The sequence below is a fragment of the Elephantulus edwardii genome, unplaced genomic scaffold, assembly GCF_000299155.1.
Source record: "Elephantulus edwardii isolate Elephantulus edwardi_28Jun2011 unplaced genomic scaffold, EleEdw1.0 scaffold00014, whole genome shotgun sequence".
Taxonomy (NCBI): Eukaryota; Metazoa; Chordata; class Mammalia; order Macroscelidea; family Macroscelididae; genus Elephantulus; species Elephantulus edwardii.
Genome location: NW_006399764.1, coordinates 16,552,575 through 16,566,733, shown reverse-complemented (window position 1 = coordinate 16,566,733; position 14,159 = coordinate 16,552,575). Strand labels below are relative to the sequence as shown.

The 14,159-nt window shown below is 37.1% G+C and overlaps 1 protein-coding gene across 1 annotated transcript in view; it reads left to right on the top strand.

The window, feature by feature from the left end:
- Positions 1-14,159, top strand: part of CCDC171 (coiled-coil domain containing 171) — a 313,076-nt gene that overhangs the window by 113,842 nt on the left and 185,075 nt on the right. Inside the window, exons 14-15 of the mRNA XM_006881285.1 lie at positions 457-624; positions 2,205-2,393. Of these exons, the coding sequence (XP_006881347.1) occupies positions 457-624; positions 2,205-2,393 (357 nt within the window). The remainder of the gene's footprint in view (positions 1-456; positions 625-2,204; positions 2,394-14,159) is intronic.

The following is a 14,159-nucleotide window of genomic DNA, read 5'->3' as shown; positions in this document are numbered from 1 at the left end:
TGTTTGGGAGTGTGGAGGGACGGCGCAGGAGAGGAAGACCCTCGATGAGTGGAGTGGTGGGAATGAGTGTGTTTGAGACGGTGACGTTGGCACAGGATAGAACGGCGTTTGGGACTCTTGTACATAGGGTCACTATGAGTCACAAGTGACTTGATGTCACATAACAACAACCACCTCCTCTATTGTGAGTGAATGCATTCCTACTTATTAAAGCCATTCACTTGTAGTATTTTCCCTTATAGATGCACGACATAAATAAGACACCTGTAGTTTGTCTGATGCTTACTTTTGAGTGTCACAGGGAAATTAAAAAATCATCAGAATGAATATACCCTGAGACTTGAGGTTTTCCGTTCCTTTCTAGATATTTTCACAGACTCTTCACCATATCTCTAATGGGTTATGCTTCTCCCAATGTTTATACACTGAGATTAATGTGTCTTCTTTTTCTCACAGGAGAAGCTAACCTTCCTTCATACCTTGTATCAACATTTGGTAGCAGGCTGTGTGCTCATAAAACAACCAGAAGGCATGCTGGATAAATTCTCCTGGTCTGAGCTTTGCGCAGTCTTGCAGGAGAATGTTGATGCCCTGATTGCAGACCTCAACAGGGCTAATGAGAAGGTAACTGTCCTCAGGCACCAGATACCTCTATTAAATTCAGTGACATTTGTCCACATCACAGTATCATTAAGAGGGGCTGACATTCATCTTATTTCAAAAAGAATTTGGATGTTAATAATTCAATACCATTAATTATGGCTTGTCTACAACTCAGTTTGATGCCATTGCTGTGGGCATGTAAATGTGACTGAAGTCTGTATGAAGTCTCCAAGCTCCACTTTCTGTGCAGGACATGCTAATACTACTAGCCAGTATTAGCCACAGGGACCTAATTAAAAGAAAATAAATTAATCTTACTGATGAAGCAATTCAAAGAACTTAGTCATTTACATTAATAAACCAACTCTTTATCTTAGCATAAAATAGAAACACGACACAGTTACTACAAAAACATGATCTTAAAATTCTTTGGGAAATACGAGGTGTTATTTTTAAAAGGACTTAAAAATTTAAAATTAAGTTTATGTCTTAGGGTTTCTGAAATGTAACTAACTATATGTTACAAAGCTGATACCATATTTTCTAATGTAAGAAATGTATGTTTTGGAGAAAACAGTAGACTTTTAATGGTGACCCTATAAGCCTAGGAATTGAGATTGGGTATCTCCAGCCCTCTCCTCCCCCAAATTTAAAATCCTTGCATTCGATTATAGAATATTAAATTAACGTAGAAGGTTAACATAACATATACTGTCATCAGAGATAGGGATTCTTTTCTTTTCTGGTTTCCAGGTGGTGGCTAATGTTGGTATTTACTCTTAATGGACAAAAGGAGAAAAATGATTTGCAAGTGTTTTAATCTGTTTGAAGTAATGAAACAACCTTTTGGTCCATTTTCAGGTTGAGATTTTGTGTTACTAAGCATTTTGCCTTGATTCTGCTGGTAAGTACAGCAGAGGCACTGAGCAGTAGGCTTGAGGGAATGAGGCATAAATAGTGAGAAGCACAGATGCTGTTCACGACTGTGAATGTATGTGTAATGGGCGTAGTGTGTCTGCGTGTAATACGTACATTGCTTATGGTTGAAAATTACTGGTAATTAACATGCGTGTGTGGATTTAACCCTCTGAGATCATGTTACATAATAAGTAGATTTTTATAGTTTCAAAACCGGGCATCTCATATGTTAGAAAATGAGGATATTATTCCTAGTGTTTTGAATGTAAAATAAAAGTGCCTGGAACATTCTGTTTTGTTAAAGGTGCAACGTGTACAGATTTGCTGTCCTCAGTAAAAGAATTACTTTTCCATTGAGGTAACCAAATAACTTGAGCTTTGTATCCAGAAATAAGAATATTCTTTTTAATCTTCTCAACAAATTTATTGTGAAATTAGTACTTTGGTTAGAAAATAAACAATAGAAAATTATTGTCAAAGTATATCAGTGACATTCTTTGCGAAAATAGAATTTTCCTGCTAATTTTTGTCCGTCGGTTTCTTTATTTATATCAAAACTTAAATTTTTTATGTGACTTTGAGGAGTAAAATCTAGTAGAATCCTTCTCCCCCTTTCTTTTGGAGGTGATGCAAAGAACTGTTTTTGGAGCAGATCTCGCACTGTGTTGCTTTCTCTCCTCCAGATAAGCCACCTTGAGTATATCTGTAAAAACAAGTCTGACACGATGAGGGAGCTCCAGCAGACCCAGGAAGACACCTTTAACAAAGTGGCAGAGCAGATCAAAGCCCAGGAGAGCTGCTGGCACAAACAGAAGAAGGAGCTGGAGCTGCAGTACTCTGAACTCCTCTTGGAGGTGCAGAAGCGAGCGCAGGTGTGTGACTTCTTTTTCTTCTTCTTCTTTTTTTATTTTTAAAAATTTTCTTATTTTTTTATTTTTAAAAATTTTTTTATTATTTTTTATTTTCTTTTTTTTATCATTAATTTCAATGGAAATTTACAGAGACTTTGGAGTTCCATTCATTCATTGTTGCCCTTTTCTCCTCTCCCAACCTTCCCCTCTAGTATACTACCCTCTTGGAAAAGTAAAAGAAAAATTATTTCATTGTTTTACAGTCCTTCCCCTAAGGTCCACTCCATTATACAGCCTTCTCTCTGGACTCCTGTCATGACAAAAATCCCCAATATTTTTCTCTCTTAAACAGTTTTCTCCTTCATCTGTTTCAATGAAGTATACAGTATTGAACCCATCCTTCTCAGTCTCCTCCTAACCCCGAGGTCAGTCCTGTTTTACAACAGTGGCAGCACGCAGTATTTGTCCTTTTGTGACTGAGATATTTCACTCAGCATGATGTCCTCCAGGGTCGCCCATTTTGAATAATATTGCATGAGTTCCTTGTTTTTCAATGCAGCATAGTATTCCATTGTGTTAATATACCACAGCTTCTCTATCCATTCGTTTGTTGATGGGCATTTAGGTTGTTTCCAAGTCCTTGCTGTTGTGAACAAAGCTGCAATAAACATGAGTCTGCATATATCTGCTTGGATGTCAGTTATGGTCTCTTTGGGGTATATTCCCAGTAGTGAAATTGCTGGGTCGAATGGTAACTCTATTTGCAACTTTTTGAGAAAGTGCCATACCGCCTTGCACAATGGTTGCACCATTTTACACTTCCACCCACAGTGAATAAGGGTTCCAGTTTCTCCACAACTTCGCCAGCATTTGAAGTGTATAACTTCTACAGAGAGATGACAACACTCAGTTACTTAGGGCTACTCAGTCTTTAAACACTTCAAGTGTTTTCTTTCAGTACCAGAACCAAATCAATAAGAAACCACTCAAAACACAAAACCACTACTTCAGAAGTCTTTTAGACTTACACCTATAAACATGTAAGCACACACATATATACATGCATGTCTGTGAGTGTGTAAATTATGTATTATCTAACACTTAAATTTGGAGGTAAAAGAGTTTCTGGTTAAAATATTGCAGACTGTGTTGCTCAGTTAGATTTTAGGATTGTCTTACCGTAATTAATTTTTAAAATAAAAGTCTGAGATATTTTATAAAATATTATACATTTCAAAGTATCCTTTTACCTAGATTATTACATTGTGAGCATTTCTGTATGAACCACTGCTTAACTCATTTGAGGTTGAAATTTGGCATGCTGACTTATATAAGAAATAGAGCTAGAACTGCGGGCCCAATAGAAAAAGAATTGGCTACGAGATGAATGTCTTCCTTGGATTTGACAGAAAAAAGTTATGACGTTAGTATAATTTATGTTTTTCCTCTTTAAACTATTTTCAATGTTATTTTTATTCATAGGGAGCTCCTGTGGTATGGAGTTGTACTGCCAACCCAAAGGCATGTGGTTCAAATCCACCAGCTTTTCTGTGGGAGAAAGATAAGCATGTGATTTACTGCCTCTGAAAATGTGATGAAGAGTTAGCTATGAGTCAGTTTCAATTCCATGGCTTCTAACCACAACTTTTATGTTGATAATTTTCAATCTTCCCGATTTGTGACAACATAAAGATAGCATACCTTTTTCATTTTGATCTTAATTAAACGGAGTTCCAGTGGCATAGTCTCTAGGGAGTTGCATTGCCAACTGAAAGGCCAATCTTCTCTGGTAGGTCGAACCCCCAGCAGCTCCAAAGAGAAAGAGAGAGAGTCTTCTCCAGAGCAATTTATAGCCTTGGAATCCTGGCTGGAGGTTCTGATTCAATGGCAGTGAGAGTTTGAGTTGTTTGAAGAGATGTGTAACATTATAGTAAGCAATAAAAATATCAGTAAACAGGTAACATTAAGAAGAATGAGAATCTCAGAACACTTAATTGTGCTCATGTGAAACCTATACACAGATAAAGAAATAGTTATTTTGTCAAAATAAGGAAAAATTTTGTGTCTTTTCTCTATATTTGTTTAATCTTTATACTGAGCAAATAATTTGAGAAACTGGACTCTATGAAGAATATGGCATCAGGTCTGAGGGAAGACTCATCAACATCGTACAATATGCAGATGACAGAACCTTGCCAAACAATTGGAACAGATCTGCATTTGGTTCCATTCCAAAGAAAGGAGTCTCAAGAGAGTGTAAACTTTAAAGAACAGTGTTATTACTAACACTCACAAAGATAATCTTGTGAAGATAATGATAAAATGACTAGAGAAGTACATAAACAGAGAAGTGCCAGCAATTCAGGCGAGATTCAGAAGATAGTGTGGAATGGAGGATATCATTGCTGGTTTCAGATGGGTCTTGGCTGAAAGCACTTAATATCAAAATAATATTTCCTGTATTATAGACTCTGCAAAAGCATCCTATTGTGTGGATCATAACAAATTATGCATAATATTGTGATGAATGAAAATTCCAGCAAACTTAATTATGCTCATGCAGAACCTCTACATAGACAAAGAAATCATTTGAACAGAAGAGAAAATGGCCTAGTTGATAATCAGAAATTATGTGGTTAAGGATTGTATCCTTTCACCATATCTATTTAGTCTCTATGCTTTTATTCTGTCTGGAAGGAAAAAAAAAATTTGAGAAGCCCAAGTGTATGAAGAAAGTGGCATCAGGATTGGAGGAAGACTCATTAACAGCTTCTGGATATACAGATGACACAACCTTGTTTATAGAAAGTAAAGATGACTTGAAGTACTTACTGAAGATCAAAGTCTATAACTTTACTGTGGTTTATACCTCAACATCAGGCATCAGGAAAATATAAATCCTCACCACTGGACCAACTGGCCACATCATGATGGGTAGAGAAAAGGTTGAAGTTGGCTATGATTTCATTCTACAATCACACCCATGGAAGCAGCAATCAAGTAATTAAATGGTACATTGCAAGAAGCAAATGTGCATGAAAGGGCCTCTATAAAGTGCTAAAGAGCAAGGCTTTCACTTTAAAGACTAAGTTACATACGGGATAAGCCATGATAGTCTCATTTGCCTCATAATCATGTGAAAGACCTCTAAGAAAGACCAAAGAAGAATTGGTGAGTTGGATTGTAATGTTAGTAAAGAATACTGAGTATACCAATGGACTATCAGTAAAATAAGCAAACACATATTGAAGAAGGTATATATCCAGAAGGCTTCTTAGAAGCAAGAACGATACACCTTTGTCTCACATATGCAAACATGTTATCAGGAGTGGCCAACCCCTGAGCAAACACATTCAACCTTGGTAAAGTAGTAAGTCAGGGAAAAAGAGGAAGACTCTCAATGAGATTGACACAGTGATTAAAAATGGGCTTAAGCACAGCAGAGATTTCGAGGATGGTGCAGCAAGAGGCAGGCTTTCATTCTGTAGTGTATGCGGCCACTGTTAGTCAGGGCCAACTCAGCCACACCTAGCAGAAGCAATCAGCACTGTTTGAGAGTGCCGATACTCTCCATCTCGAGCAATGCTTGATTTTGCCAGTTTTTTCAATGTTAGCTGTTTAAATGGTTTTGAACTGTGATTTCATTGTGGCTTTAAGCCACTTTATTTTTTTAAGTTGACTAATTAAAGACAAAAGTGACAAAGATATTTTGGGTATGTAGTTAGGAGAGGCTGTTCCTTAGAAAAGGACATCATGGTCAGAAAGGTGGAGGGCAAGTGAACAAGAGGTAACACCCCCAACAAGATGGATTGACACAGTGACTGCAGCAATGGGCTCAAGAACGCCTTTCCAGTGATTTAAAAACTGGATGTGCTTCCATTGAACGTGACTGCGATGGAGAATATGTTTTGTGGAGGGATACTGTTGTTTTGAAGTGAGGATAAATGTACATAAAACTGAAGGATAAGCATGAGTTGTTCCTGGGTGGCACACTTGTATGCCACGGTCTGCCAGTGTTTATCTGTCCTTGTGACTACTACACTATTTTGAAAACTTTTATTTAAGATTTTGGGCTATCCTTGCATTCTCGACGATTGTTATATGACCTAATTTTCCTTCTAATGAATTGAAGGGTTTTGCTTTTCTATAGCAAACCTTGATTCCTAAACTCTTTGATATAGTGAGTTATTTGACAAATGAGGCATTTTATTTCTTCACTACAAACAGGTTTTGCTGAGAATATATCATATCTTGGCTCTTATCTGATGGTTATTTATACTTACTGCCTTTCACCTTCTTGCTACTGTATTTTCCCCCACAAAGTACTATTTTAGTTACATTTTTCTCCTCCTTCATTTCATGTCAATGCTACCAAGTTAAGGGCTTAAGAAATTGTGTTTTCAATACCGAAGCTTAGATTTCGGGGATTGGAGCGGCTCAGTTTTCTGTTACTGTGAGCTTGGCTGGGTGTGTAGGGACTATGGATTGTGTGAGCCTCCTAATAGAATCATTGTAGATGTTTTATAGGGATTTGAGCTCTGTCTGTGTAGGCTGCCTTTCTTGACACACTCTGCCTGTACCTCCAGGTAAGTTCAAGTCCTTGAAGACATTCTGAGAAAGGGATTTAGAAGTGACGAAGTTCATTAACACAGGTTTAACATGAACTAGAACAACCTGTATAACAGCATTAAGATGTAATGACCAGTTTTATGCTTTCTACAAAAGAACACTGTTACTCTATTTACATTGGCATAGAAAAAGGGATGCTATCTTACCATTTATGTCTCTTTATACATACTCTGTGAGAAGAATGATTAATATATAAGACAATATTAAAAATAAAAAGATGCTGAAAATACTTGTTTTTTTTACCTATTTATATCAGTGAGTTTTAAAAGCCATTTCCTTTCTGTACAAATTTTTAAAATAACTTGAAAGATTTAATTATAGGATCCTCTCTAATTCACTATTCAGGAATTATATGTAGAATGCTAAGAAATTTTTAAGGCTTAAAAGACCAAGTCCAGCATGTGACTTGTGTTCACAAGATCACGGCTGAGCATAAGATTCTGCTAATCCACAACTTAGTTGCTGCTGTTGAACTTTTCTTTGTGACCATCTTGCTTGACAGTGTTTACGTTTTATTTACACTATTTTTAATGACACAAGTTGGAAGACCTTATTTACTGAAGTAAAATTTTCATGGGTCTGCAAATTGAACTCCTCAGTTTTCATTATTTCCTAAAAGTACATTAATATTACATGTTGGTATATATCCTGTATCATTTATGTACATATTTAAATTTTTATCAAATGCAATTGAATATATAGCAGCATTTACTTAGTTTTTATAATTGGCAAGCACTATTATAGATATTCTAAAACCTATAAACTTTAAGTTTTGTTACTATTAATTTTCTAATTTGGCTTTTCTAAAATATTACTCTTTTATATTATATATTTGCAAAATATCTATTTGTGAGGACATGATGGGAAGAAAGGTCATTTGCATAATGTAGGCTGTGAATGATATTTGACGGGGGCATCAGAGAGGAAACAGAAATGCTTGTTTCCAGAGCCCTGCTTGTGATGGTTGGTCATCGTGAAGGAGTGGTTAGGAGAAGCCTACGCTTGTCAAGGTGTGACCCGAAGGTGTATACATCTCTGGTTGTTTGGGTCTACCAGTTACTCTTGAGAGAAAGATGGGAAGTTTCCTTACATGCCGTTTACATACTTGGAAACCCACTGGAAGGTCAGCTAAGAGTTGGTTCCAACTTAATAGCAATGAGTTATAGGGTAATGAAGTAACTTTCTCCCCCTCCCCCACTTAGAAATGCTATTGCCTGGGGGGGAAATGGTAGAGTTTTATGCAAGACCTATAAACCTTCAAGCTTTGAAATAATTTGTGTAACTGCTCTTTGCTAAATGAAACTTATAGAACCGAAAGCTTGGGTTTCACATCAGATCATGCTTTTAGCACTACTAAAAATGTGCCAAAAGCATGGTTGGTTAATACTTGAATTTAGATATATTGAAACCCATTGTGTAAATATATCTCAAGGGTCTTTACTTAGTAAGGCATCTGGGCAGCATTAATAGCCTGTTTACTAATTTTGCTTTTATGTTCTTGTTTCTTTTCTATCTGGAAAAGAGGAAATTATTGGAACAAAACCTTTTCTTTCTAGAGGTGAAGGTATTTCACTATCAGTTGAGTATGGATGACTCTTGGTGCATGCTTATTGTAAATATTTTAAATTTATTTGACATATTAATGAAGTCAAGAGACATTAGGATGGAAAATAAAAGTCAAAGAAACTGAGCTATCTCAAACTCTACTGCAGTTTATACTTCTCACGTCACAGTGTTGGAGGAGCTCTCATGGTGTAGTGGTTAAGTGTTGAGTTCCTAACTGAAAGGTTAGTGGTTCAAAGCAGCTGCTCTGTGGGAAAAAGCTGTGGCCGTCTCCTTCCATAAAGGCTTAGAACTTTGGAAACCTTGTAGTGCAGCTCTCCTGTCTCCCACAGGGTCACTATGACTTGGCATTGCATTGATGGTCGTTGTGGGTTTGGCTGGTGTATATCATGGTGTTAAGAGACATTTGGAAAGAAATCTAGCATAGTCATTAAAGTGGTATTAGATAGTGAACCTTTTTTTCTTTAAAAGAACTTTCAAAAATGTTCAAGGGTGAAGTGCAGCTCGTTTATATTGTTGGAGGTGATCGCTCCTTGTGGTCGACACGCTTGCCTGCGATGATTGATCACAGGGAGCCAGACACAATCTTGTGCAAACCACGTTCTGATGGACTGTGAGTCGGGCTGCGTGTGTACCTCCCACAGAAGGAAAGTCCTCTGATTAATTTTGAAGTAATGCTTTTTAGAAATTGCTTTTTAATTGACAAAAGTAGTTTCATTTTATTGTTGGTGATAATATACACAGAAGAACATGTACCAAGTAAAAAATTTTTACATGTACAAGCCAGTAACATAGACTACATTCTTGGAATTGTGCAGCCTCCTTTTCTAAGTTGTTCCTCCTTCATTTATATAGATTCATTATCCCTTATTGGATATTTTTGAGTTTCTGTTGTCAGTTTGATTCCTTAAATCCCTTACATGAGCAAAATGCTCAAGGTAGAAAATGTCTACTAGCTAAGCAAAAATATTGTCTACTTTTAAGAATACTTCAGAATATACTTTTGGTTTATGGTTTAAAAAGATTATCTAAAAAAAATTATCTCAGGCTAGTGGTTTTAGGTTCATCTAACTACCATGGCTCCAGGAAATCTGGATTCCATGAGAGTAGAAATTATTTTCGTTAATAATAGAATTGAATTTACATAGAGTGGAAGATTCTGACACTGTCTTACATATTTGCATGTCTCTGCTCATTTGAGCTTCAGAACAACCTATAAGATAGGTTATTTTTGAATTATTTCTATTTCATATATGAGACAGCTAAGGTTTTGGGAAGAAGTGCTATGTATTTGGATAGTCTAGGGATAAGATTGGTATAGAGCTAACAGGGAAAATGTGTAGCACATGGCATGGCATTGAGAAATTACAAAGGGAGTGCTGTCTACTGTTTGAATATGTTATTCTTATCATCTGGTGATTTTTACATTATACAGTGAAAAGTTCTTTTATAAAAATATGCAACTTACATGGATATAGAGCTCACATTCATATTTTTTAACTCATATTCTTAAGTGGCTAATTTATTGTGGTATAATGTGCCTAACAAAATGTTTGCTGTTTTACTAACCATTTTCATATACACTGTCAGAGATGTTAGTTAAACTTATTTGGTTGTCCTACTACATACACAATCCATTTCTAAGCTACTTTGCCATACCAAATGGTAACTTTTTCCTGGCCAGCCTGTTTCTGGCTACTGCTTTTACCTGGTGGTGGTGTAAGTGGACCAGCTGTGTACATTGCAAATGAGCTGGGGAGCTATCATGTGTTAAAGTGAACTAAGGCTTTTCATAGGGCTGCTTCTGCTTGTAGGTTTTTGTCAGCAATTCCTTGGGTTTTTAACATTATTTTGAAATGTTTAAAATATCATCAGACAACACATACTTTCACAGGTCTTTTTTGTTGTTGTTGTTCATATAAAGATAGTTTTCATTGAAAATACGTTTCTGCCTGAAACACTGAGTTCTATGAATGTGTAAAATAAGCAGTCACCTGGAACATGATCAGATTAACTTTTATTTTCACGTAGCTTTTTGTCAGCCTGCAGCTTTTATCTTCTTATGTTTTGTATAATTTTTGTTATTCCTCTAATTTGGAGAGAACATAATATTAACCTTTGTTTTTTATCTTTTGATTTCTATTTTTTATGAAAAAATATTTTAATTTTTTCATTGTTGCACATTTTCTTCCCCACTCCCCTTCCCACAATGCACCCCTTGTTCCAGATTGTTGTCATACTGATATTAACCTTTGCGATTTCCACTTACTCTCCTCTACTAAGGATAAAGATAAAGAAATGGAAGAATTTTTCAACTTTCAAGCCTGAAATTGATCACACTGCAGTGAAAATGGATTGATATTGATACCTACTAGTGATTGAAATGCAAAAATTAGAAATGAATAAAGATCAGTAGTTGGAAAATAGGACTTTGATGATGGAAACACCAGAGCTTACATGGTAGGATTTTGCTAGACCAAAGACCTAGCCATTGAAAGTCCCTTAAAAGAAAAACATAAACAGTGACTATAGAGGTGGACCTCATGGAATGGGATCCACAATACTTAAATTGACCACATCTGTGGAAAGAATGGATAGAAGCACTCAATTGCATGGGTCAAAAGAAGACTAGAGACTTATTGTGGAACAGATCAATAATTACTCATATTAAAGTTCAAATTGAAACTGAAGAGAATAGAAATCAATTCAAAGCACTGAAGTGCTATATTATTTTTTTTTCTACACTAAACATTTTCTAAAGGATAGATTTAACAGAAAAAACCTTATGATTAAAGAACAAATTGTGGGATAATATGAAGGATATTATATATGAAGAAAGGCAGGAAAGAAAGAAAAGACCAAAATGCAGAGAGACTGCAACTTGCTTGAAAACAAGGAATAGCTGCAGTGAACAGAAGAAATTGATAAAGAGAGTTGAAGAGAAAGAGATTTCAAAGAGATACTTGAGAAGAAAAAAATAACTGTAAAGAAATGTACAAATATCTGAAGGAAACACTTGGCAGTTCTCAAATTGAAAGAACTGGAGAACAAATTTATGCCTCAAGTGGCAATACTTAAGAAATCTACGGATGAAATCTTTAATGATGCAGGAAGCATCAAAAGGAGATGGAAGTGATACACAGTCATTGTTCCAAAAAGAGTTCCTTCATGTGAAACCATTTCCAGAAGTAAGTAGCACATGATCAGGAACCAATGATAATGAAGAGGTTCAAGGTTCACTGTAGGCATTGGCAAAAAATAATGTCCCAAGAATTGATGGAATACCAATTGAGGTATTTCAGTACAGTCTATATCAAGATGTAGCCTATGCCAACAAATCTGGAAGACAGCTGTCTGACCAACTGAGTGGAAAAGATCCTTATTTGTTCCCTGTCCCAAAAAATGGTGATCCAGAAGAATGTGGAAATTATCACACAGCTGCTATGTGGAAGAAGATGGTCAGTCTCCTCCAGTGGGATTAATTGAAAACCCACTGGATGGTCAGGTAAGGATAAATTCTGACTCAGTGGTACACAACAACAACAACAACAACATCAATAACATTAATACTACATGCAAGTAAAATCTTTCCGAAGATTATTTAAAAATGGCTGGAACAGTACAGGGAGCTGCAAGAAATTCAAGCTTAATTTAGAAGAGGCCATGGTATGAGAGCTCTCGTTGCTGATAGCAGAGAATACCAGAAAGGTGTTTCCTTGTGTTTTATTGACTATTCAAAGGCATTTGACTGTTTGAATTATAAACAAACTATGGCTAACGTTGAGAAGAATGAGAATCTCAGAACACTTAATTTTGCTTTTGGGAAAGCTATACGTATACCAAGAAGCAATTATCTGAACAGAATAAGAGAACACTACTTGGTTTAAAATCAGGAAAGTTGTATGTCAAGGTTATTATATTTTTTCTTTATACCTATTCACTCTATATGGTGAAACAATAATTTGAGATACTGGATCTTATGAAGAAGAATGTGGCATCAGGATTGAGGGAAGACTCATCAACAACCTGCATTTTGCAGACAACACGACCTTACTTACCGAAAATGAAGAAGACTTAAAACATTTCCTCCAGAAGATCAAAGACTACAGACTTCAATATGGATTATATCTCAACGTCAAGAAAACGGAAATTCTCCCTACTGGATGGATAGTCAACATCATGAGAGTTGGAGAAAAGATTAAAGTTGGTGTGTGTGTAGCCAGCTGGGGGAAGTGCCCCACGTGTGTGCCCTGAGCATATGCTCCTGGCCATTTTGAAAATGATCTGGCCAACCCAAGCATCGCGTGGAGCTCGCTGCCTCAAGGTTCAGACAACCTTGTTTGACTCCTTGTTTTACAGCCCTTATTACTTTTTTCCAACCTTGAGCAGGTCTGTTCACCACTCTGGATGCCCCTCCTCCATTTGTGAAGGGGAAAGTCATAGTACCTCCTTAGAAGTTAGATCACTTGACTGAGAGGAAGGGGATAATGATGGCAGCTAGTAGTACTGTCCCCAGCCAAGGTCATCAGTAGGATGCAATGTCTGGATATCAGAAGGGCTTTGGGGGGCATCTGGCCCCTGGGGAGTGCCACCTGGCCCCTGGGGAGTGCCACCTAGCACCTGGGAAGTGCCACCTTGTGTGTATGAGGAGCTTTACCTAAGCCGTTTTCCTCCATCTCCTCTTCCAGTACACCTGTAAGTAACACCTCCAAAGTCCTTTTCTTTATAACTCACAAGTTTGTTCTCTGTAGGGCTGCTCCCTTTACTATAGGTAACCTGAACACTGAGTCTTGTTCCATATCCCAAACTCTGAGCCTGGTTCCAAAGACAAAAGGGAACTATAACTGCCAGCTCGGGAAGCAGAGGTGGATGGAACCTCTCAGTTCAGCCAGCCACTCGCACTGGACTCACTGACGCAAACAATTTGCAGTCCATAGGGCAGACAATGTTATGAAAATATCTTCTAACTGAACAAGAAGGCATGGAGCTTCAACTCAAGACCACCAGTAAAGTGTTAAAGTGGGCTTGCCTTCCCTTAATCTCAGAACCCTGCTCAGAACTGGCCGGAGAGTCTGTGTTCCTATTCCCAAATGGGAAACCCACAAGTGAAAAAAAGATAATATCTTAAAAATAAATTATTGGTCACCATTGTACTATGCCATTGCCCTGTTTTTTCCGGTCCCCTTTATCCACTCCCTCTACCCACCAAATTGTGCAGCTACGTGATTTCATCCCTGCCCATCCTCACCCTTCTTGCTCCCACTCCATAGCCCCTTGGATCCCCAAACATGTTTTTTACAATTAAAAAAAAAAAGAAAAGATTAAAGTTCTCAATAACTTAATTTTCTGTGGATCCACAAATCAACACTTATAGCTGCAAGTCAGAAAATAAAAAACCACACTCTTGGTAACAGCAGCCAGGAAATCAGGAGACGAATTGCATCGGGAAAGTCAGCTGTGAGGGACCTCTCCAGAGTTCTGAAGAGCAATGACATCAGGCTGGAGATTAAGATATGCCTGATCCAGGCTATAGTCTTTGAAATTATGTGCTATGCATCAGAGAGTTGAACAGTGACTAGGGATGATAGAAAGAGA